The sequence below is a fragment of the Pipistrellus kuhlii genome, unplaced genomic scaffold (genome assembly GCF_014108245.1).
Source record: "Pipistrellus kuhlii isolate mPipKuh1 unplaced genomic scaffold, mPipKuh1.p scaffold_m20_p_5, whole genome shotgun sequence".
Lineage (NCBI taxonomy): Eukaryota > Metazoa > Chordata > Mammalia > Chiroptera > Vespertilionidae > Pipistrellus > Pipistrellus kuhlii.
The window spans coordinates 75374238-75400025 of record NW_023425551.1 but is presented as its reverse complement, the minus strand read 5'-3'; the positions used below and the strand labels follow the sequence as shown (position 1 = coordinate 75400025).

Here is a 25788-nt window from a genome sequence, read left to right as displayed (position 1 = left end):
AGGAGAAAAGCATGTCACAATTTCTTTTACAAAAATGAAAAGTACAATCATAGGAACAATACCAGAGGTTTTACAAGCATACATTCAAATTCAAGGTTAAATGTCAAATGCATTAGAGTGGTTGCCTCAGAGCCGTAGGCAAGTGGGGAGAGGGACAGGGGATAAAAAACAGAGTGAAGAAAAGAAGCCAAAGCGGTGCCTCACAGACAGGTGATGGCCATGTGCTGAGCAGGAAGGCACAGAACGGGTGTGATCACAACTCCATGCTCTGCGAGGGGTCCTCCCTCCAGCTGGTGCTCAGTAGGCTGCCCTGGGACCACCACGTCCGAGGTTCATGGGGTCTCGAATCGATTCTGAGTGGGCAATGCCAGGCCTGACTGGATGTTAAATGCTCAGAATATGACGCTGGCTTTTCTTGTTTTACGGGTGTGAGTTCCTCAACTTGCTCTTCTCTTTTAGGCTGTGAATTTCCTCATATATAGAGCATAATATGTTCCATCTTTTTTTTTTTTTTTTTAGTTTATTGGGTCAGCAAACTGCGGCTCGCGAGCCACGTGCAGCTCTTTGGCCCCTTGAGTGTGGCTCTTCCACAAAATACCACGGCCTGGGCGAGTCTATTTTGAAGAAGTGGAGTTAGAAGAAGTTTAAGTTTAAAAAATGTGGCTCTCAAAAGAAATTTCAGTCATTGTCCTGTTGATAGTTGGCTCTGTTGACTAATGAGTTTGCCGACCACTGACATAGGCTAATAAAATTTTATAGGTTTCAGCTGTACCACTCTATAATAAGTCATTTGCATATTGTATTCTGTGTTCATCTCCCCACGTTAAGTCACCATTGATCCCCCTTCTTCTACTTTCCCCACCCCCTTTTCCCTCAGGTAATCGCCTTGCTGTTGTTTGTGTCAATGAGGTTTTTTGTTTTTGCTTAATTCTTTCACCTTTTCACCCAGCCCTGCAGCGCCCCTCCTCTCTGACAGCTGTCAATCTGTTCTCTGCATCTGTGACTCTGTTTCTCCTTTGTTTCCTAGTTTATTTTGTTCATGAGATTCCACACTGAGTGAAGTCATACGGTGCTTGTCTGTCACTGACTGGCCTGTTTCCCTCAGCCCGGTGCTCTCCTGGTCCATTATTGTCCCATCTTCTTTGTGGACAAAAAGTTTTGCGGTAATTGTCTTCTGCTCGCTTTGAGCTGCTGAGTCATCTGTTCTTGATGTTTTCATTGCATCTGACTTTCCCCCAGGAATTCCTCAGCTTCTGGTCTGCTGGTTGCAGCCTTTCTTATTTTTGATTTTAGGGTTTATTTTTGAGTCATTTTGATCTCACTTTAAGATGTCCAGAGTGGGAGGAGGAAGGCCGGGATTCCTCAGCCATCTTGCTCAGTTTCCCCCACACATTTCAGTCCAAGGGCTTGGATTTGGGCACAAAAGGAAATGCATAGAGACTAGTAGGCAGTGCAGAGGCCAGAAGAGGAAACTGTGAGGAATCGAGGTGTCCAGCTGAGGTGGGGTGAGAGAGCCCGGGAACCCCTAGAGGAGCCGGGCAGAGGAGCGGGCAGGTTCTGAGCAGGGCTTTGGCCCACAGCGTGGAGGTGTTGAGCAGATGCAGGTAAACCTGCCAGCAGAGTCGGGGAGGTCGGTTTGTGGGAAGATTAGGGCTGGGGAAGCAGACCTCAGGTACTCAGTACCTGGACGAAGGGTTACCATGGTGATCTAGGAGCTGCAGACGTCCCCAACACCTTGGGCTGCACAGTGGTTAGGGCGTCTCTCGGTAGCTGGGCAGGGGAAGGAGAAGGGGAGTGCATCCTGAATCCATGGATGAGGCCAAATGCACCCAAGAGACCTGAGGCCTGGGCTGGGTGGGCTCAATCAGAACTCTCCATCGCTGCTGTCCCCACCGAGTCCTCGTGACCCTGAGAAGGGAGGAAGAGGAGGAAATTAACAAATGAAAGTGAATCTTCTCCCCTCCATCTTTCCCGGCCCTTTCCCTGACATCCAGCCATGCCCCTTCATCCGCTAAAACCTTCTCCCCAACTCTCTGCTTTCTCCTCCTGCCCTCCTCCCTCCTCCGACAGAGAATGAGGCAGAGCCTGGCCTGGGGGCTCTGGGAATGCTTCTGTCTCCAAGGTTTGTTCCATTTGAGTGGGAGCAGTAAGCCGGAATTGTGAGAAATAAGGAACATTTCTATTAGACGCAGTTATAGATTCCCCTGCCTCTGTGATCTCTGGTTCCTGGCCATCTTTCCTGAGACAGAAGCTGTCCCAGCTCCGTTGCCCTGCACCCCAGGCAAACCCCACCCACTCACCCTGCGCCCAGCGCCTGCAGCTCAGGAGGACACACAGGACTGCTAGCACCAGGCCCTTGGCCGCGAAGAGTCCACACAGCACAGCCACCAGGATGCAGGAGGCAGCCCAACCAGGGGCCAGGGGGGCACTTGACTTCCTGGTGGGAGGGGGGAGAGAGAATGGACCTGGGATGGGACGTCAGCTGATCCTACAGCATCCCGGGGCCAGGACCCTGTGGCTGGAGTGGCTGGTATGTATCAGGACCCCCTGGACGGACTGTGCAGGGGCAACGCACCAGGAGAAGGGGACAGGGTTCCCGGGTGTCTCTGAGCCCGTGAGACCGGTCCTAGGAAAGCCAGCAGTCTAGGGTGGAGGAAAAGCCTGGCTCCTGGTGGAGATAGGGATCCCAGCTCAGTGGGTGGGAAGGATACAGCCTGAGGAGTAGGAAGCAACCAACCAGCTCAGCAGGGCTGTGAGGCTGGACCATCAGCAGGAGGCTCTTGAGGCCAGAACAGAGAGGCAGATTTGGGGGGTACGGGGTGTGGGAGAAGGCTCCAGAATCAGGGCAAAGAAGATCAGGTGTGGGACCTACGCAGAGGGAGCCTGGGTCTGTGTTGCTGAGCGGTTGGGGGACAGTTTGGGACCTCTGGGCCTCATCCGCCTGTGATGGCTTGGTTGGTCCCTCCGATGCTTTGGGAATGCTGAGCGCCCCCTCCTCAGTCTGTGGGGCGGCCAGGGAGGGAGGAAGGACTGTGCCCTCCCTCTGCACTTGCATCGCCCTTCCTGTGTGCAGTGTCCGCACTATCCTGGGTGAAAGATGTAAACAGACACTTGGTGGTTGTTTTAATTGCTGTTTCTCTGATTTTTAATAAGTGTGAATATCACTTGGGTGCCTTCTGGATTTCCTCTTCTGTAAACTGCCTGTCATGTGCTTTACCCATTCCCAGGAGGACGCCTGTCTTCCTCTTGTTGCTTAGCAGAGCTCCTTGTGTATTACAGAATGCATTGCCATGGCAGTTGCAGGCATTCTCAGTTCATTTTTCCTGGCTTGTCATCTGCTTAAGAGCTTTTCCCACAGTGATATTCACTGAATAGAATCCTTCAAGCCTGATGGAATCATTTAAATTCTTTTTTCCCCCCCTTATGATTTATGCTTTTGAACTTTGTCTAAGAAATCCTTCCTCATCTCTAGGTCACATCTGCAATTTCTTTGTTCTATTAACTCAATAATTTTATTTTTCATGTGTATATCTTGAATTCATTTAGAGTTCATCTTTGTATTTAGTGTTAAGTAGGGATCATGGTTTTTTGGGGTGTTTTTTTTTTGGTTGATTATTTCATTTTTAATTGATTTTAGAGAAAGGAAGGGAGAGAGAGAGAGAGAGAGAGAGAGAGAGAGAGAGAGAGAGAGAGAGAGAGAGAGAGAGAGAGAGGAGAGAGAGAGGCATTGATATGATAGAGACACATCAATTGGTTGCCTCCCACATGTGCCCCTGATCGAGGCCAAGGATCAAACCCACATGTGCCCCTGATTGAGGCCAAGGATCAAACCTTGCCTGAGTTGAACCCTCAGCCCTTCACTGTGCAAGCTAACTCTGTAACCATTGAGCAACAATCAGCCAGGCAATCATACCTTACTTTGATTAGATTTTCTGTTATTATTTCTAGTGTAGATAAATTACTTTTGGTTTATTGATTTATGTAATTTGATCTTGTATTTAGAAGCCTTGTTGACGTCTCTCGAGAGATTAATGTTTATGGATCCTGCTCATTTTTTTCTAGGTGGATGACACTTCTGTTTAATCTTCTTTCCCCGTACCTGTTTTCCTTTTCCTATACAATAGCTGGGACCTCTACTACTATCTTAAGCATTAATGGTAACTGTGAAAATCCATTATTTGAATTTACACTTTTTCTATTATGTAATATTTACAGTGGTCATGGCTTTACAGTCTTTACCAAGCTATTTCTTATTATTTCTAGTTTATTAAGGGTTTTTTCTTATCATGATAAATGTGTTAAACTTTTCCAAATGCTACTTCTGCACCCATTGGCTTTTTTTCTTGTAGTTGATTAATTTGGTTCTTTCACCGGTAGATTTTCTGAAGTGGAACAATCCTCTTTTGGCCCTGGGACAAACCCCCATAATCATAATACATCCTTTTTAAACACACTCTTGACTTCAGTAGCTGATACTTATTTTCATCTTTTACTCCATGTTAATCAGATAAATTACCCATAATTTAATTTAATTTTCTTCTCCAGTGGCTTTGAGGCTAAGAGAACATTGGCCAATTAAAACGAGCCAGGCAGCTTTTGCTTCATTGTTATTTTCTGCAACATATATTACAGGACCTATAACATATAAACCAAATGGGAGCGTGCTGGTTGGTGAACACGGAGTGCTGAGGTGGTGTCACCGGAGAGGGTGTGGAGGCTGGGCCCGCCCGCGCCCACGGCTCCCTATGCCTTGCTTTCACTGGGCTCTTCCCGAAGTGCATCCTTTAGAATAAACTTTGAAACGAACTTACAGACTTTCCCTGCTAAGACCTCAGGCTGGCCTTTAGAAAAGCAGAAACACTGTGAAAGATTGAAGTAGCCCAAGGCATACACAATGAAACAACTTTTGGTGTTGCATAGGACAAACACGTGATCTTGTAGACATTGGAAAGTCAGGATTTGAAGCAGTTAGGACTGCCTCTGCCAAGTAGACAAACAGGTGCTACTGTTAGCCCCCCGCCAGCAGGGAATACGTATAAGAGAAACAGGGATTGGCAAGTCAACTCAGTGTCTACAACAGGCTGTCCCAAAGGCTCTGTGGAAGCATCGTTTTTCCTGGCCTTTTCAGCAGTCCGTGGATGCCGTGGACCTAAAGCTGCCTGGCTGTTGTACCCTCATGAGAAGCCCAGTGGATGTCAGTGCAAGTAAGAGGCGCTTCAGGAAGTATAGAAGGAAGACTTCAATACAACGTTCTCAAATTATTTATACCGCAAGCCTGGAGATGGCACAGTTCTTACAACACAAGCCCTACGGAGGTTGTTTACACAGAAATATTAAAGAATAACATTAGGAACGAATAAAGAAAGGTACTCAGCACAAGGTAACAGTTTCTTCTGTTAAAGAAAAAGTGTCCCAAAGTGTTAGAAAAGGCACTTAAGCAGCATGTGGGTCCCTCTGTGTTTCCTGAAACACCTATTTCTCCTTTAACGATGGCACAAGGTGCTCCACCCAACGCTTCCTCACAAATAGCAGCCGGGGTTACAAGGGGTGTTCAGAGGAAATCAGATACAACTCCCACAACTTCAGTAGGTAAAGCAAGTGGTGAGTTGTCCCCAGCATTTATGGGGTGTGGGGGCACAGAAAAACCTCCTATAAAAGAAACTGCTGAAGAATGTATTGCCTGATTGTCAGCAACAAACTTAAGTTGCAAAGAATGTTAAAGTAACTGAACAATGAAGGCACTGTAGTGAGATTCTTAAAGATGTGCTTGCAAAGAAGGACTTTTCAGCTCTAGCTGGTTTGGCTCAGTGGATAGAGCGTCAGCCTGAAGACTGAAGGGTCCCAGGTTTGATTCCTTGGTTGTGGGCACATCCCCAGTTGGGGGTGTGCAGGAAGCAGCTAATTGATGTTTCTCTCTCATCGATCTTTCTAACTTTCTATCCCTCTCCTTCCCTGTCTTTAAAAATCAATAAAATACATTTTAAAATATATATATATGTTATTAATTTTTTATAGAGAGGAAAGGAGAGAGATAGAGAGTTAGAAGCATTGATGAGAGAGAAACATCCACCAGCTGCCTCCTGCACACCCCCTATCGGGGATGTGCCTACAACCAATGTACATGCCCTCGATCGGAATCGAACCCAAGACCTTTCAGTCCACAGGTCGACACTCTATCCATTGAGCCAAACCTTTCAGTCCACAGGCCGACGCTCTATCCATTGGCAAAATATATATTAAAAAAAAAAAAAAAGCACTTTCACATGCCTGGCCCTTGATGTTAATGTGTCGAGACTCCATAACTACCATGATATTGTAAAAAAATCCAACAGCTCTTGGAACTATCAAGAGAAAAAAATGGACAACCGAGTGTGTAAGGATGCAAGTGAATCTGCCACAGATGCCAGATTAATGTTTATGAATCGCTTGCTACGGATGCAATCCTCCGGATCATGAGGTAGTGACAATGGCAAGAGTGCTCCAGAGTGTTTCTGAAATGAATTTTCAAAGATCCCAGATGCACGTGCCTGTATGTCACATCAAAACAACACCACGAAATCCCCCGGTGGGGAAGGCGGTGCGATGCTCCCTCTGAAGCGGACTCTTCTGTGAGTCTGAAGGTGCATTTGGTCATCACCTTGCAAAGCTCCAGGAGCAGCTTGGAGCTTTTTGCCAGCACATACAGGTTCTGCCTCACATACCTTTCCATACACTGAAGCAAAGGAATGAGACGTCTGAAATGGAAAAGAACAGGCTAATAGCAGAGATGAAAATCCAAGAGGACAAGTTTAAGCAAATGAAATGAAAGGAAAAGCAATGAGCCAAAGAGAAGACAGCCAGGGTTGGCACTGAACTCTGATGAAGATTATGATACTGAACCTCTGAGCTATGGTGAGAAAAGGCGGTGAAGTCTGGACATAAGCAAACGCCCTGGAGATGAGCTTGGGAAAGCTGTTCATATCATACAATCAATAGAGCTTTCACTGAGTCCTTCCATTCCTGGATGAGGTAGAGACAGGCTTTGAGATCCTGAACACAAAGCTGAGAAAACTGGAAAACAGGTTGCTGTGTGTCTGAGAAAAAGACCATGAAAACCTCGTGGTGAGGAAATAATGATGTCCAAGAACTTCATTCACAGGAAAATACAGGGGTTGGAAAAGTGATGGCTGGATATCAATAATCAGTTCAATTCCAGAAAACATGAACCCAGATCTGAAACAGCTCTGTCCTCTCGGGTTGGAGGTGGCTTTTGACTGAGTGGCACATGGCGGCAGGTCCTCAGAGTCTGAAAGCAGCAGGCTGAGTCAGGGCTCCAAACACAGTGGTGCCCTATCAGGTCGCATCCCTTAACTGCACTTCTGGCTGTGGGGAAATTTTTTTCTTGTAATATTGAGACGTATTTTGAAGAAATGTTTGTTATGTCCACAGGACATATGGCTTGGGTGCCACACTTATTATTTAATTGCATGTTGATGATCTGGCTATTTTCCTTAAGAGATGTAAAATGAAACTTCATACCATATGTACATGACTTGTTGGTTTGTAATCCTATATGATAAAAGCCTAATATGCTAAGTGTCCGGTCGTCCAGCATTTTCTATTGTTTTAGAATGTGTCCACTCCTGGGATTTCCAAGAGTATTCATTCAGGATTTATTTATTTAAAAATCTTTGTAGAATATGTGGCTATTTTCTTCAATTTAATGTTTATTTGTATCTTACATGTTCATCAATCTTGTCAGAAGTAGGCCTACCTTATTAAACTTTTCAAAGAACAAATTATAAGTTTTTTTCATCTCCACGTTTTAAATCCCTTTAGTAGATTTTGGGCCCTCACCATTATTATTTTTCTTCAGGCTTGTTCTGCTGCTCACTTTCCATCTTTTTAAGTTAAGTGCTTAGCTCATCTATTTACATCCTTTTATGTTTCTGACAAAATGTATTTAAAGTTGTTAATTTTACCTCTAAATATTAGTTCTGCCTCATAATTTTTATATGTAATGTTCATACTATCATGATATATTACTATACACTTATTTATATATAACATATCAATAACTATTACTTTGTTTCAGAGCATGCTATTTTAGCTTCAGTTCTATGCATTCTCAATTTTATTGCATTATGTTTGAAGAATTTATTCCATATCATTTTAATTCTTTAGAATTTATTAAAGCTTCTTTTACTTCCTCATACAAAGTCCACTTTTGTAAATGGTCTCTCTGTATCTAAGAATGTTTATTATCCACTTTTATTTACATAGAGTGTTTTATATATGTGTGTACACATGCATATTTATAAATAATATATTTTATTAAATACTCATAATACATTTATAAGTTGAAAACATTTTAAACATTTAAATAGATATTTTAATATTTGAAAATAGTATTTATTTTAAGATATAGTTTATTATATATTATAAATGTATGTTATAATAAATATAACACTTATCAGTATTATATAAATATGTATGATACCCAAAGTTCTGGTTTAGAACTTCAGTTCCTGTTTATTTTTTGCTTCTTTGATCTATATACTCTTTTGAGGGGGATGTGACTCTCCAACTACAGTTATTCACTTTCCTTGCAGGTGTGATAGTGCAGCCTCGTATACTTTATGGCCATACATGTAGGTACATACATACTTATGATGGATCTCTTTTCTTAGTGAGGTGCGCCTCTTATCAGTACTTACAATAAATCTCTGCCTCATAATATTTTTTCTTAAATTCTATCATTTTGTTCAATATTACAATATAACTATTACAGTTTGTTTTGTTTTATATTAGCCAGGTATGTTTTTCTAACTTTTTATTTTTAACCCTTTAAAATCTTTTGGGGTTTTTTTTAGTGTATCTCTTATAGACAAATTTTTTAAAATTCAACTGACAGTTTATTCTTTTTTTTTTTTTACAACTACACGTCATTTTTACAAGAAACTGCACTTCTGTTTCCAATGGCTTCTGTTCCTTTGTGTGATGTCATTCTCTTAAAGTGCAGTTCTCCCAGATGCAGTGCTGTTTTGGCTGGTAAATCCAGTTTTCCCCGGAGTTAGCTATACACCAGTGTGGTCACAGGTGAAGGGAAAGAATGGAAGGGTAAACCTTCTATCTAGGGAGTAATAAAAGTGGAGAGGATAGGCCCCAGAACACATGGGCACCCCTTGGGTACCCACGTTGCTGCTATTCCCATCTTCTAGTCCAGATTAAGCTCTCTGGGAAATACTCCTCTGGTTCCTAACCCACCTGCCTTGGAGTTTGGAGAAGAAAGGAATTAGGGAGCAAATATCCATGGGCAATGTATATTCATCAGTGCTCCGCTGCTTTTGCTGTGCCTCACGTGCCTTCTTCTCCCCCCTCCCCCCCCCCCAGACCCCTCCTCCCTCAGTGCCCCTGTGACCTGGGCTGCTGCAGCCTAATTCTATGAGAGGACATGACAGTCTCAAGGTGCATGACCGCCAGAGTCAAGAGCAGAAATCAAGTTTCCTCTCGCCTGTTTCTTGCTATGGCTCCAGCCACTGTCTGCCCCAGACATACCCACCATTAAACATACCAACACAGCCTCCAGCTCCCAAATTGTTTTAGTTCCATTTGGTCTCATTTCAGAAATCCATGGCTAGCTTTTCCATAGCTCCTCCCAAGTTCATGACCCGTATCGTCCTCCCCATTTCTCTCTCCCCAACTTTGTACCTGAGCCCCTGCGGCTCCTCTGCAGCACCCTGGGCCTCCATCGTCTTGGAAGAATCTTGGGTTTCCTCTTCGTGATTCTGAGGCTGCATGAGCTACCTGGCCATCCCTTCCAGACCCTCCCTCCTGGTGAGACTCCCGACCTACCTGAGTTCAGATCCATTGAGGGAAGGTGGACCAGAGGTCCCCTCTGGAGAAGTGATCCGAACTGGAAGGACATAAAGAAAACCATGGCTGCTCAGGAGACCAGAATATAGCATAGGATTAACCTCCAAACCCTTGGAAGGAAGTTCAGAGGAGACAGTCCCTCAGGGCCCGGTAGGCCAGGGTTAACTGGGGCTTGGGATCATTACAAGCAATTGAAGCCAGGCTGGCACTGGACCCAAGGAGAGGAGTTTCTCCCTGAGCTGGAGGTAAGCAAGGGGCAGAGCTGGGACAAGCAGGTACGAGGTCTTTTAGGACAGACTTGCCTCTCGGGATACCCCACCATCCATGGCTGTCTTCCTGGTCAGATCAGATGGGGCACGTTTTCCTCCCTGGGTCTTAAGCCCTGGATCCAGCTCCCCACCAGCCCAGGCCCAGGGGCTTCACCCCCAGAAGCAGGCCTCCATGGTGCCCCTTCCCTGAGTCTGAGGTTCCCAGGCTACCTGGCCACCCTTTCCTCTCCTTGCACTGAGACCTTTGACCTACCTGTACTTTCCAAGGGCCAGGCGGTGGTCCACGGAGAAGGGGTCAGGGCTAAAGAGACAAGAAAGTAGGCAATGACTTTCCGGAGGCCAGAGACAGAATGGGGTCTGGTCCCAACGCTGTGAGAGGAAGTAGATGACCCAGAGATAGTCCCTCGGGGTCCCTCAGGCCAGGGGTGACTTGTGACTAAGGGCTGTACACCAGAGGTGTTGGTGTGTGTGTAAGAAAAAGAGAGTCATAGAGAGACTCCTGTCCAGTGAGTTCTGAGCATCAGCGGGAGCCAGAATGGGCAGAATGGAACGAAGATGGCAGCCCTTCTCTGGAGACAGGGGGCTCAAGCCCCTTGGGCATCTAGAGCGGTGTTGTGCCCAGGCCCTGGGAGGGAGGGGCCATTTCCTCAAGAAAGGAGCTTACCTGGAGACACCAGCAGGCTGATGTTTCTGGAAATAGTGACCATGTTTCTGGAAGAGTTGTAGATTCCACACCAGTAGGGCCCGGAGTCCTTCTCAGTCAGCTGAGCCATGCTGATGTTGAAGAAACCAGCATCGGGCACGTCCCAGATCACATACCGAGAATCCTGAGTCTGGGGCCCAGAGCTGGTGACTAACCTGGTACAGAAATTTGGAGATGTCTGCCGACACCAGGTTTTCTGCCTGTAGGATCCTCCCTCGGGAAAGTACTGGCATCGCACGGAGAGGGTCTGCCCCGCCACATAATGGAGCTCCTCAGACACAACTTGTCCCCGGGAACCTGGAGAACAAGCCCTCATGTCAGGGTCCTAGCTGGACCCAGCCACCCCTGTCACAGGGTGTGGAAGGACAGAAGGACCAACTTCGGATGCCCACACCCAGAAAATGGTACCCAAAGCCAGCCCTCGGGTCACAGAGCCGCCCTACCCCCTGCCCCAGCTCTCTTCTTTACTTCCTGCGTCTCACCTGAGGCCAGGAACACCAGCAGGACAGGTGGCAGAAGGAGGCATGGGGCTCCCCAGGCCATACTACCCCCAACCTGTGTCTGACCGTGGCAGGCAGAGAGAAAGGGGAGGCCTCTGGGGAGAGGGAACCAGAAGCTGGACCTAATTCTGCCCCAGCTTCCCAGCATCTCCGAAATGGGAGAATTGAGAAAGCCCAGCACCTTTGTTGGGGAAGTGGTTGGCCCGAGAGGGAGGCTCTGTGGGCAAGGGGTGGGGGGAGCAGCCAGGCCTGGTTGGGGGGGCGGGGCACCAGCTGAGGGTCTGTCTCTGGCCTGGAGACCTCAGCTCTGACTCAGTCGCTTCTTTTTGCCTAACTTCTCCCCATCTTTATCTCTCCACACCTACTACCTATCACACTCCTTCATTGTTGCTGGTGGGACCTCTGAGAACGTCCGAGAAGAAACCATGGTGCAAAAGAGGCGGTTCCTCTTTTCTGGCTCTCTGTGCAGCCTGTGAACGGTTGGGGGCCCTTGGTGCCTGACCACAGTCCTGAATCCCTCTGGGGCCCAGGGTGAGACAGGGACCCCACTCCCAGGCCTGGTAGGTCTGTAATGTGCTTTTACTCTAGGAGGTTGGGGAAGGCGGCGTTTCAATTTCAGAAACTGTAAGGATGGCCCCTGAGAAAGGTGGGGTCCAGGGGAGGTGGGAGGGAGGAAAGAGAACCCTAAATGGGGACTCTCAGAGAGGAGGGGATGGGAGGGGAGGAGGCAGTGGGTCAGTTGAGTTGGAGGAGGAGAAGGCAGGGAAGGGGGCTCAACGTCATGTTCATATCTTCAGTTCTCATTCCCTAGTGGTGTTCAATCAATTTAGTGCTGATTAAAGGAATTTGTGAGTGGGTGAAAAGAGGAAACATCTTTTTGTTTTAATAATGTGTATGTAGCTCTAGTCAGTTTGGCTCAGTGGATAGGCATCGGCCTACAGACTGAAGGGTCCCAGGTTCGATTCCAGTCAAGGGCATGTACCTTTGTTGTGATCACATCCCCAGTAGGGGGTGTGCAGGAGGCAGCTGATGAATGTTTCTAACTCTCTATCCCTCTCCCTTCCTCTCTGTTAAAAAAAAAAAAAATCAATAAAATATATTTTTAAAATAAATAAACATTTAAAAATACACAGCTATTTCTTTTTTAAAAAATAATGTGTGTAAAAATGTATGGAGGGAAAAAATGGCCAATGTTGGAACAGCCTGAGCAACAAAATAAAGTGGCGTTGAATTATAACCCAAGAAATAAAATAAATATACACGAGTTTGTACTAATATAAGTAAATGGTTGAATAAATAAGTGGGGAGAATAGGCAGATCTCCCATACAGAAGAATCCCCATAATTTATGTAGACACTTAGCCCTTAAAGAGGGGCAGCATAACTCCCCATCCCTGAAGTCTGGGCTGTCCTTAGTGAATTCCCTCCAAAGAACACGGAGTGGAAGTGGGGGGAAGAGTAGCTTCCAGTGGAAAAACATGGCACCAGTTCAGCCTGGTGACCAAGGGTAAGAACAACAGTGATTATTGTGTTGATAGCATGTACCCTTGCTATGATGTGATAAGAAAGGCAGTTTACTCTATGATCATCCTCCCCCAAACCCTTAACCCTAAAAGAAAAAAACATCAAACAACTCTCAAATGAGGTACATTACAAAATACCTGATCAGTACTCCTCAAAACTGTCCAAGTCATAAAAAATAAGGAAATTCGCCCAGCTGGTGTGGCTCAGTGGTTGAGCATGCAACCAGGAACCAGGGGGTCAAGGTTTGATTCCTGGTCAGGGCAAATGCATGGGTTGTGGGCTCGATTCCCCAGTAGGGGGCATGCAGAAGGTAGCTGGTCAATGATTCTCTTTCATTGGTGTTTCTATCCCTGTCTCCCTCTCCCTTCCTCTCTCTGACATTAAAAAATAAATAAATACTAGTAAATAAAAAGGAAATTCTGAGAAACTGGTTTAGCCATGACGACCAAATGTCACACAGGTATCTGGAACAGAAAAGACATTAGGTAAACGTTAAGGAAATCTGAATGAGGTCTATGTCATGATGGACTGATTGATTGATTATGACAATATGCCATGTTCATGTAAGGTATTACTGATAGTGGAAACTGGGTGTCTGGAAACTCCCTTAATAACCTCGAAACTTTTCTGAAATCTAAACCTATTCTAAAAAATTTTTAAATGTAGACAGACGATTTGTATAAAACCTGTTTGTAAATACTTGATTACTAACAACAACAACAACAACAACAAAAGAAAGTATTATTTAAGAACAGAGTTTGGTCAGGCATAAAAAATATTGATTGGGGGAAGGTCAATGGGGGAAGGTCAATGGGGGGGTAAGGAGACATATATACTAGTATTTGTAATACTTTAAACAATAAAGCAAAGGAGGAGGGGGAGGAGGAGGAGTAGGAGAAAGAGAAGAAGAAGAAGGAAACTGATTGCAGCCCTGTCCAGTTTGGTTCACTGGTTGGAGCATCGGCCTGCCTACCTAAGGGTTGCAGGTTTGATTCCCGATCAAAGGCCCATAAATACCTCACTTACAGGTTCCCCAGCCCTGGTCTGCTCGTACAGGAGACAACCAGTGTCTCCCTCTCTCTATCTGTCCCCCCCCCCCCGCCCCCGCCCCATCTCTTCTACTCCCTCTAGAAATCGATGAAAAAATATATATATATCCTCGGGTGAAGATTAAAAACAAAACAACAAGACAGAACCCAAACTGAGCCATGTAAGGGATGAGCTAGAGAAGGTCCACTGGCCGCACTGCACACGGACTCCAGGTGTGTCTCCGCTGGTGTGGAACTCAGCCGCTTGTTTCCCAGCTGGTTGCACCTCCCTCTGCTTTGCGTGATCAGTCTTCAGAGCACCCTGTTCGGGCAGGGATTGCTCCCTAAAATGAACGGACACTGCCCTCTGCTCAGGAGCCCACCTGTCCCGGAACCTCCTGCCGCACACCTGGGCCCTGGGAGCCCCAGGGAGGAGGGTGGTCACAGGAGACAGGAGGTGGGGAGCTGGAGCTCCTGAGGCCAATGACCAGAAGGTCTGGAGCCCAAGCTGCCAAAGGCACCAGGACGCTGAGGGTTAGAGGGGAACTGGGGGGGAGGGGAACCTGCAGTTACTGCCTGTCTATGACCATGTGACCTCGCATCGAGCTCAGGCGAGTGCTCAGCTACCCTGACCTACCTGGACGTCTTGGCTGGGTCAGAGGCCCCGGCCTGAGCTCAGACCCCACCATCTGTATCCACCCAATGTGCCCAGTCCCCACATGGCCCCACCCTGACTGCCACTGTGATTCTGCCTCAGACTGCACTGGGGCTTGTCCCTCCCCCAGCCTCTGGAATGCCTCCAGGCCCGCTCCCCAGCGAGTCTCACGGTGAGGAGCCACAAGGGGGGCTCCTCAAGAAGTGGGTGCAGAGGACTGGAGGGTGCAGCCACCCCCCTCCACCCTCCCACCCCCGTTACAACCCCCGCCACCACCCCGTCATGGGTGCGCAGCAGGGCCTGGCTGTACCCTAAGGCCCTAATCTTGCGCTGTTTTGTCACTACCCTCTTGTGGACACTCTTTGTTCCTCTCCGGATAGACTGGGAGAGCCAGCACAGCTGCTCTCATTTAGAGTGTGAGCCCTGTCTTGTCCCTGTCTGCGCATGCTCCTCAGTGTGATGGGAGCGAGCTCCAGAGTGCATCCCCAGCCTCTAGCGTTTTTTCCTGTGGAGGCTGAGCTATGGTGAAGGCTGGGGCCTTCCCGGGGTTACACAGAGATGTCATAGCTGATGGGCATTTGAATTCTGCCTTCAGCACTCCTCCAGGCTTTGCCCACTTTGAACTCCCAGCCACCCCAGCTCCCTCAGAGCGTCCCATCATCCATCCTATGGGCCGAACTTGCCCTTGCTGAGGCCCAAGGACAAGGCAGCTGCAGAGGAGACTCCAGGAAAAAGGAAAAAGGACTGAGGCACCAAAATAACCAAGCCCTTTTTCTTTGCTCTTTTAAAAGTGTATTTTTATTGATTTCAGAGAGGACGGGAAAGGGAGAGAGAGAAAAACATCAATGATGAGAGAGAATCATTGGTTGGCTGCCTCCTGCACAGTCTCACTGGGGATCAAGCCCACAAACGGTGCATGTACCCTGACCGGGAATCGAACCGTGACTTCCAGGTTCATAGGTTGACCACTGAGCCACACCGGCCAGGCATCAACCCTTTCTTTGAGAAAGGAATATTTAAAAATCAGAAGGTGATTTTCTCATTTGAGAGGAAAACCTGCTTTCATTAAATGGGAACTACAAGTCGAACTACCCAGGGGTAAAAGTACCACGTGCTCTAAAGTTTTCATCCGTGTTGAGAATCTAAGTTTATCACCAGGAACTGAAAGCTTTGCAAGCTGACCAGGTAATGTGTGAGAATGCCTTCGTGCACTGGCGAAAGGACAACATTCAGAACAGGGCTGCCGAACGCTGGCAGCCTCCTGCTAGGAGAAAGCTCCGCTTCTGACATTGGGGAAGCCAGCGTCCGACAATGTAGGTAAACCCGCCCTGTGTGACTTACGTTTTGGGATGTTTTTAAAGTGTCCTTCCCAATCTGAAGCACAATCATGTTTTGAATATTGTACTTTATTTTTTTTTGTCTGTGTGATTTAGCATTTATTTTATTTTATTTTTATTATGGTCTCACATAATTGTCCTTATTCCCCCATTCCCATCCCAAACCCCTCCCTAGATATGCCCTCCCATCCCCCCTCTCCCTCCCCACCCACACACACACACCTCCGCCTCGTTGTCCATGGCCACTGGCTAGGCCCATATGTATGCACACAAGTCCTTTGGTTGATCTCTTCCCCTTACCCCCATCCTCCCTTACTTTCCCTCTGAGGTTTGCGAGTCTGATCACTGGTTCTCTTTCTCTGGGTCTGTTTGTGTTGTTCATTATTTCCGAATATTGTACTTTAGACAACGTACAGAGATGCGGTTTTGACATTCACAAACACAACATGGAAATCTGCATGCTCTGAGGGGGAGGAGTTTTGTTCAAGTTCACCTCCGTCATCTAGAGCTGCGTCATCTGATAGGGGAGCCCAGGGGTCGGCAAACTCATTAGTCAATAGAGCCAATGATCAACAGGACAACAATTGAAATTTCTTTTGAGAGATGAATTTTTTAAACTTAAACTTCTTCTAACGCCACTTCTTCAAAATAGACTCGCCCAGGGTGTGGTATTTTGTGGAAGAGCCAAAGAGATGCAAGGGGCCAAAGAGACACATGTGGCTCGCGAGCTACAGTTTGCCGACCACTGGGTTAGCCATTAACCTCATGGGCCTATTTACATTATAGTCTATTAAGATTCCTGAGAAGGATTCAGTTCATCTCGGTCAGATGCTCACAGCCTCTTGAGGCGGGTGGCTGCCGTGTTGAATGGGACGATGCGGGACACTGCCGTCTTCCCAGGAAATTCTGTCTGGAGGCTCTGCTTTCTAGATTGTGGTTTCAACACAGCTGGTCGGCTAGCACAGCTTTCAGTTCCTTGTTATAAAGTTATCCTGAGAATGTAGCCTCCTTAAGAATACACCTGGACACTTCGTATATGGAGTAAAGGAATGTTGAAATGAATTGCATGGGGAGACTCACCAGTGTGGAGTTTTCATCCCTCCCACAATAGAGGAAGAAAGACAGAATGTGTATGTCTAACAATTACCTATGATCTGCAGAATCCTATATAATAAAACCCTAATATGCAAATCAACCAAACAGCGGAAGGACTGGTTGCTATGATGCCCACTGCCCCCTGAGAGGGAGGTGACCTGTGGCAGCAATCAGGGGGTGGGGCCAGCCAGCAGGCAGTGCCAGGCTACCAGCCAAGGTGGGTGCCAGCGGGGCGGGGCCCTGATCAACCTGCTCACTGGTCGCCCCACAGATGGCCCTGATTTCTGGCCAGGCCAAGGGGCCCTACCCTAAATATTGGGAACAGTCCCTTAGATTTAAAAATTAAAACCTGGCAAGGCTGCTCTAACACTGAAAAAAAACAGGATGATGCAGCGATGACATGCATGGACTCCGGCTTGCACATTTTGTGGTCAGCCCTGATTCTGACACTTATAACTGTGTGACAAAGCCAATTACTTAACTTCTCTGCTTCAGTTTTTCCACCCATAAGATGGGAAAATGGTACTACTGCCTCAGAAGGATCTTGTTATGTTTTACTTTTATAATCAGGGCAAACAATGTAGCTCCCTTTACAACAGCAAGATGCCTCTCACCGGTATGAAAAGTATGGTCACTGGTTCATGCAGTTGCCTGGATTGCCAGAGGGATGTCCGACTGCCAGTTTAGGCCCAACATTGCCCGAGGGGTCCCAGATTCAGAGAGGACATAGGCCGGGCTGAGGGGACCCCACCCCATGCATGAATTTCATGCACCAGGCCTCCAGTTATAAACTAGTTCTCATTGAATTAGAATCAGAGAACCCAGGAAGAATGCGCTAGAAACAATGCAGTTTTTCATGGGAGTGCACATTTTTCATGGAAAAGTGTGGCTTTGAGAGTCATTCTCAGAAGCACAGAGGGAAATTCGTATAAAGTACATGAATCACTTCTATGTGTTTTCAAGGATCTACACAAATGTAATACATGTATGGAAAGTAGATTAAGAGGACATATGCATTAAATATATTAAGGGGATACCTATGGGGCAATGGATAGGGCGTGTAGCGAGGGGATGGAGGTGAAAAAAATAAAAATAAAATCTATAAAACCAGATGAACGGTGAAGTTTGCCCATGGATGACTATGTGCGTGGACTGGGATGCTGATAGTGGGGAGGCTGTGCATGTGTGGGGACAGGGCTATTTGGGAACTGTACTGTATCCTTCATTTTGCTGGGAACCTAAAACTGCTATAAAAATTAGTCTATTTTTTAAATGAGCTAGAAAATGAAACCTACATAAATTATTATTATTATTATTATTAACCAATGTCATCCCAATAAATTTAATTTAAAAATAATTATAAAAAAATGAACAGGAGAGTGATGCGTCTTGCCCTAGGTTTCACCAGAGAGCCAGAGACGCCCCAGCAGAGTGGGACTGAACAGCAGCAAGGGAACACACACAGGTTCAATTGTGTGCTTCTCTGAGTCCCGGTTATTGTATTTAATTTTATAAAAAGATAGTTTGCGCCAAAACCAGTTTGGCTCAGTGGATAGAGCTTAGGCCTGCAGACTGAAAGGTCCCAGTTTCGATTCCAGTCAAGGGCATGTACTTTGGTTGCGGGCACATCCCCAATAGGGGGTGTGCAAGAGGCAGCTGATGATTCTCTCTCATCGATGTTTCTAACTTTCTATCCCTCTCTCTTACTCTCTGTAAAAAATCAATAAAATATAATTTTTAAAAAAGATAGTTTGCCATTTTCTTGGCCTCTGATTAGTTCAGTGGGCCTCCTTCCTCCCCATTCCCCATGCTTTCTGCTCAGTACCTCCCTCTAAATGAGAAAAGGGCTGGGTGGAGACCTCACGAAAGGAGTTTAGGGAGCCTTTTACTTCCCTGAGAGAGAAGTTTATTGGTTTGTTCATCAGCTCCTGGAAGGGTGACTTTGCTGCTCCCCTGGGTCTGGCTCGCCTGAGGAGTGAGAGAAGCAGACAGCATTTGCCAGTGGTCCATCCATGCCAGTCCCAGCTGCAGTCTCCCGCCCTCCTCTGAAGAAAAGACTGGATTGCCAAGCAGCAAAAACATTCTGGCCCCTCCCAACCCCAGGTCTTTCTGTCCCGGTGAGACCAGCCTATCACCATTCATAGGTTCCCAGGGCTGAGACTGCCTCCTAGGCAAAGAAGTGGGGAAAGTCAGGAGGCAAGCTCTGGGGAACCCCAGGGACATGGCCCCTCTGAGTTCTTGTCTGCAGATACCATCTGGGTCCCCTCATTCATTTCCACCCACTCACCTGAGGCCCTGGCTCTCCGGAGAAGGACAAACAGGACTGAGAACACCAGGCCCTTGTTCAGGACAAATCCGCAGGTCAGAACGATAGCCAGCAGCTGCACCTCAGGAAGGGCAGGGGCAGGCGGCACACCTGGAAGGTCCAAGAACAAGCGTTGGTGTCCCAGGTTTGACCCCCCTGAGTCCGAAAGGGTGGGTGTCTGCCAGGGGGGTTCTTCTCTGAAGCCCAGCCTGCTCCCTGCCTCCTGTCCATCACACTAGCCAAGCAGGGACTTTGAGGCTGGGCCTTACCTTTCCCATAATGCTCTGCAATGGCTCTCACCCTCAAGGGATCTACTGGTCTCCTGCCCCTAATACTTCCTTTCTGCATGCCTCCTGCCCATAGCTCCAGCATGAGCCCTCACTCGCCCATTCAAGGTGTCAGGGAAAGCCCTTTGTGCCCCCACTGCCTGCAGAGCAAAGTGTGCAGGCTGCCGGCGCCCAAGGCTCTCTCGGTCTGAATCCACAGCTAATTCTGCTTTAGCCTTCCCCATATCCTCTCCACTCAGCCAAACTGTCTCCCTGAGCAGCTGACCCTGTGAGTGCATGTCACCACCTGCTCCTGGCATGGTGGCCACCCCCGTTCTGCATGTGTTACTCCTCTGCTACCGTCAAAGCTTCTCTTCCTCTCTGTAATGGTCTCTACACCCCTCCAAGCCCCGAGCCCCAGCAACTCTGTGCATCCCATTCCTTTAACTCCAAGGAAGATTGCTCAAACTCCATTCTCCCCTGGGCCACTTTTTCTAGGTGATGCTCTGTCATCAGGGGTACAAAACACCTTTGTAATCATAGCTCCCCAACCCCAGCTCCTTTCTGCTGTGGCTGGTTGATGGGACTTGTGCTCCCTTGAGGCAGTAACAGTCAAGGCTTGTATGAGGGTGAGGGCTTTGGAAGAGAAATAGAAGTGAAGGTCCTTCTGCTTGTGGGGGCTCAGGACTCCCTCGTCTGCCTGGAGCTGGAGACAGGCCTCCATGCGGTCTAGCCTGGCTCTCTGGAGCCCACCTGTGAGGCCTGAGCGGAGGACCCAGCTAATGATCCCAAAGTGTCATTCTACCTTGCTGTGGCCTCTGGGCAGCGACCCTCATTCAGACACAACTGACACTGAATGCAGGTTACCCTTTAGGGTTTGTTCTCTTTGACACTGGGCCCCTACCAGGTCCAGAAAATGCTTCATGAAGATGGGACTGCATACCCTGAGCCTGCCAGGCTGGCACAACTTGACTGACTTAACCTGACCCTGAAAGGGACCTCCAAAATATTTGGAACAATTTTTCTCCCACAGGCTATGCAACTATGTCCCAAGTTCATTACTATGGGACTGTACTGTATTTGGGGGATAAATATTCACAGAGTCCTACAAGGTCAAAGGTGAAGGCAAGCATTCAATCCCATCCAATCTAAGCCCTAAGGAACAGAGGGGACAGGGAGTGTCCAAGGCCACTCAGAGTAGACCTCAGCAGAGCCAGCACTGGGACCCATGTATTCCTGTGACATTTGCTGCTCTCAATCTTCAGAGTTCTTGTCCAGTGAGCCTGGCCTCATTTTTTTAGCTCTTGGCTCCCAGGTCCACTCAGGCCTTCACCATCAAGTGGCCTGCTCACCAGGCCACAAGTCCTGCTCTCACTTCCGACCCTTCTCCTACCTCCCATACCCACCTTCTCTCCTAAGTTCTCATTTCAGGCCTCTCTTCCGATTGCAGCATTGGGTGGACACATCCATCACCTCCGAATAGCATGACATTATGTAAGTGGCTTTCTGTGGGCATCTGCTGCCATGCCCTCCCCCACCTGGAAACGTGGAGACAAATGCAGAAGTGTTCCCCACAATTCATTTATGCGGGCAGGCCTAACACTGTTCCAGAAAGAAGTCCCCATTCATTTGTGTTAACCTAACTAAAGACGGTGCCTGCCTGCCATCCGCTCCCCAGGCCACCTCATGTTTACCGCAGATGTCCTTTTCAGAGGATTGTGTTCTTGTTTCCCTGGGAGACCAGTGAGTCCTTCAGGCAGGGACAAGCTGTACTAGACTCGGTTTCCTTAGCCACCTCAGCCTAAAGTTTTCTCCAATTACTGAAGAAAAGAAATAGGAAACTGCTAATCCACTGTCTGCTATTTGTGACTTGATGAAAACAATTATGTTTACATTTATCCTGTATTAAACTTGATATCATTCTCATTCAATTATATGGGTTCAGTCATTCACAGTAATTTCCCTCATTGTCTTTATTAAGATTTGCCTTAAAGAACAAGGCAGCTATTCATTGATTGAGTCAAACGTGGTGGGCCCCACGCTGTCTACTGAAGTGGGCAAGCATTGCCAAAGGTGTAATATAAAGCCTATTTCTCTGAAATGAAACACGGAGAACTCCAGAGAACTGGAGCCATTGAATATCACAATGGAGCAAGCCTAGAGGAGGAAAAGTAACATTCTCAAGGTCCCTGAGTAGGTTCTGGGTTGAGGAGGAATGGAAACCAAGTCCGTGCATCTGTTATTATCCTGTGACGGCCTCACTTACCTTTGCAACTAGCAAACCATTTCAGCACTTCCGCGTGTACAGGTACTGAGACCAAATTACTAATTTGCTCTTGTGTAGAGAGGATGTGGAACTGCTTCACCGACTACATAAAGTATTTGTAACCAGTCTCTCAATTCCTGGGCATCACTTGTGGGCTCAGTAGCTTCCCTTCACTCTTGCCTATAGCTCCTTCCTTTTGCTTGGTCAACTCTTTATTTCCAAATATTATTATGAAGTTCAACTCTACCCTGGCCTAATCTATATATACTAGGACCTGGTGCATGAAATTAGTGCATGGGTATTTGTGTGGGGGAATCTCTTAGCCCGACCTGCACCTTCTCCAATCTGGGAACCCTCTGGGGATGTCCTACTGATGTATGGGGAATGGGTGTAAGCAGCAGTCTGGCCTCCCTCTGCAGGAGGCGACCAGGCTGATTACTCTGCTGCTGCAGCCACTGCCGGCCACCACAGCCACCAAGATGTTTTAATCAACACAGACTCCAGTCCCTTCACCATGAAGAAATGACAACTTTCTTTAGGCATTTTCAAGATGTCTCTTTCATAGGATATGACATTTCTTTCTTCCTTCCTTCCTTTTTTTTAATCCTCACTTGAGGATATTTTTCCATTGATTTTTAGAGTGTGGAAGAGAGAGGGAAAGACAGAGAGAAACATCAATGTGAGAGGGATACTTTGATTGGTTGCCTCCTGCATGAGCCCTGATCTGGCCCCTGGCCAGGGAGGAGCCTGCAATCTAGGTTCATGTCCTTGACCAGAATCAAACCCAGCCTGAGGCTCTATCCACTGAGCCAAACCAGTTAGGGCAGGATATGACATTTCTTAGCCCGTCCAGCAGCAGACCTTCATTTTCCCCTCCAGGAGTGAGGTGGAAAGACCCTAGATCACCTTCTTGGGTTCTTATTATTCAAGTGACCAAGAACACTGAGCATGGCATACGGGGAGCTTACCCAACGAGTAGTCAGAAAAAATGTTTCCTCTGCAGTTCACACACAGAGGCAGGACTGCCAGTGCACTGTGGCTGGCAAGCCCTGTTCTCTGTGGGCCTGTGCCATCTGTGGCTTACCTCACTGCACACACATTCCCCTCCCACCCACCTGCATACATAGCCTCCTCCTGAGTGGTTGTGATGTTACGGTGTCCTGGCTCATTTGCATGTTACCACTCTATATCCTATCTAATAAAGAGGGAATATGCTAATTGTCTCGCATGCCCTAGCAAAGATGGCAGCTCCCACATCTAATAAGAAGGGAATATGCTAATTGACTGCCCCACCCTCAAAGATGGCATCACCCACAGCCAATAAGGAGGGAATATGCTAATTGACTGCCCTGTCCTAAAGATGGTGGTGCCCACAGCCAATAAGGAGGGCATGTGCAAATTGGCTGCCATGCCCTCAAAGATGGTAGCACCCACAGCCACAAGATGGCACCTCCCAGTCCTCTTATCCCACCAAGCCAGCAGGTGGGCCTGGCCGCTCTGCCCACCTGCCTCCAGAGTCCCCCAGTCCCCTCAACCCCCCAGCTTCCTAGGGCCAGCCTGAGGCTCAGGTAACCAGGACAGGCCAAGGTTTGCGCTACCAGCAGTAGAGGCAGCAGAGGTGTCATGGGGCATCACCTTCCCCTGATTGCCGGGTTGCCTCTCACCCCTGAGGGCTCCTGGACTATGACAGGGAGCAGGCTGGGCTGAGGGAACCCCCCTCCAGTGCATGAATTTTCACGCACCAGGCCTCTAGTATATATATAAAAGGCTAAGCCACCAGCCACCCAGACTGTAGGTATGACACGCACCAACCACCAGGGGGTAGACACTTAATGCAGGAACTACCAAGCAACAGCAATTTTTCTGGGTGCCCTTTCACACTCCAGGACTGCTTGAAGGATGTCAGACTGTTGGTTTCAGCCTGATCCCTGCAAGGCAGGCTGAGGCACCCCATTCACTCCTATACAGACACTCTTTGAGCCCCTTTGAGCCCTTTGCCCCATGTGGAGGGACTGTGGGAGATTGGCTCCAGGGCATGCCATGTCCATCTCTCCCAGTCCTTCCCCGCCAGCCACCTTCTAATTAATTTCCTTTCAATATGCATGAATCCAGTATTTACATATTGGGATATGCAGGAAGTGGAGAGCAGGGTTCTGTGTGGTGGAGGCCTCTCCAACTCTCTGGTTCAAAAGGAGAAAGTTTATTGGGCAGTTCGGGCAGAAGTATTGGGCCAGGTGGGTAGACGGGCTTTCTGATTGAGGAGGGCCCATGCCTTGCACTCCTTTACATCCCCCAGGCTGTCAGCACAGCAAGGAGGGGTTGTTTAGTGACTTCGCACATTTTCTCAACTTGGAGGTGCCCAGAGGGACCCTCCAGCATCCATTCGTCACCCAGCCCTGCTGGGTCAGGGTCAGCAGCACAGCCTGCTTTCATTTCCTTCCTTCCCCCATTCCTGACTCTAGCACGTACCGGGATCCCATCCCAGTCCTCCTGAAGGAGTGAGAGATCCCTCTCAGTAGGCACCTCCTCTGGGCCACCTCCGTCCCTCACCCTTCCTCTCCTCACCTGAGACCCAGAGCAGCAGCAGCAGCAGCAGCAGCCACCACCGTGGCCGCCCCCAGAGCCCCGTCCTGTCCATTCTATCCTTCAGGTGTTGGCCATCCCAGGGGCTGTAGCCATTGCTGGGGGGTGTTGCCCCATGTGGGTATTGTCCACCTCCTCGGAGAGAGGTAGCTGTTACTGTGCAGTTGAGAAATGCTGAGGGAACTGCAGTGACAGGTACCAGTGCAGGAAAATGCAGAAGGAGGAAAGAGATCACTGTCCTTGTGACACCTTCCTTCCTGCTGTCATTGTGCCACAGCCTATGGGGCAACACCCCGTTCCCCGCCACAGCGAGCCCCGACCGCCATCGGACCTCCCACCTCTGCTCAACTCACTTCCTCAGGGCACCGAGACAGCCTCGTCACCAGGCACCGGCCACTGCCTCCCGAGCCGCTCCGGGACATCCACATCCGGTTACCCTTCAAGGTCCGGTTCACACCTTCCTGATGGCGTGCCTCGTTTAAGCTCACTCCACACCATGCTCCTCAAGTATGAGCATGTGGCTCCATCACTTGGGAAGCCCGGCAAACTTACACACGTGTGGGCTCCACTCCCTAGACCCCGGTTTAGGAAGTCTAGAGCGGGCCCAGCATCTGCACTTGAACAAGCAGCACAGGTGATGGTGAGGCAAGTGGTCCAAATGGATGATGCCTGGCAAAGCTCCTCATGAGGTCAGAGGGGCGCCGAGGCTTTCCGGGTCCTCAGCCTGTGGCTGAGGTGAGCGCTTCCAGGAGTCCCAGTTAGACAGAGGCACGGAGACCACCATTGTAATGCTCCTGGGAGTGACTAACTGCCGTGGATTGAAGGCCCTGGTGCCCCAGGAGCTTTACGCAGATGATCTCACTTAACCCTACCAGCTTCGGAGGATATGTAGTGAATATTTGTCATCTTTTGAGACTCCAGCCCCCAATGCCTCTTCCACTTGGGGGATATGCCCCAATGTGTGGGTCTCACTAGGACGCAAAGCTCCCCTTCTGTTGAGATGGAGGCAGATTCCTCCTGCCATCTCTCCCTGGGCCCTACGGCAAAGGCTTGGAACATGACCTAAGCCTGACCAAACGTATGGTCCTATGATGAAAGATGTGGGGCCAGTTGGAGATAGTGCACGTAGAAAGCCCGTGAACAGTATGGTGGTGGGTTTGAGTGGCTTCCAGTGTGCAGGGGAGGGACTGTAGCATCAATGGCTCGTTCACCACTAGACGACCTCCTGGCTGTTTTCTTCTCTTGGGCTTATCCTGCAGGAAAGGGACTTTTCAATTTTTGTTCCCGCCAACAAAGGATGTGTCCAGGCTTGTTCTGAGGGTGCAGGGATGATGCACACAGTAGACCAATAATGCTCTGTCAGCGATACTCTCTACCAGTTTCACCCTTCCAAGCCTGTCCCA

The 25788-nt window shown here is 48.2% G+C and overlaps 1 protein-coding gene across 1 annotated transcript; it reads right to left on the bottom strand.

Moving 5' to 3' along the window:
- Nucleotides 1–1864: 1864 nt before the first annotated feature.
- Nucleotides 1865–11454, bottom strand: TREML4 (triggering receptor expressed on myeloid cells like 4). Its single transcript, XM_036415149.2, has 6 exons — nucleotides 11310–11454; nucleotides 10789–11124; nucleotides 10378–10425; nucleotides 9835–9895; nucleotides 2301–2437; nucleotides 1865–1908 (listed from the first exon to the last, which is right to left on the bottom strand). Exons 1-6 carry the CDS (start codon nucleotides 11368–11370, stop codon nucleotides 1865–1867), a joined length of 687 nt encoding a protein of 228 aa, XP_036271042.1. The 5' UTR covers nucleotides 11371–11454.
- Nucleotides 11455–25788: the final 14334 nt, after the last annotated feature.

Bases quoted from the DNA above. Each gene is read 5' to 3' on its own strand.
- TREML4 (XM_036415149.2), bottom strand. From the start codon at position 11,370: ATGGCCTGGGGAGCCCCATGCCTCCTTCTGCCACCTGTCCTGCTGGTG. The intron at 11,125-11,309 runs GTGAGACGCAGG...CTTGTTCTCCAG, and splicing joins GCTGGTGTTCCTGGCCTCAG to GTTCCCGGGGACAAGTTGTG. The intron at 9,896-10,377 runs GTAGGTCAAAGG...ATGTCCTTCCAG, and splicing joins CTGGCCCTTGGAAAGTACAG to TTCGGATCACTTCTCCAGAG.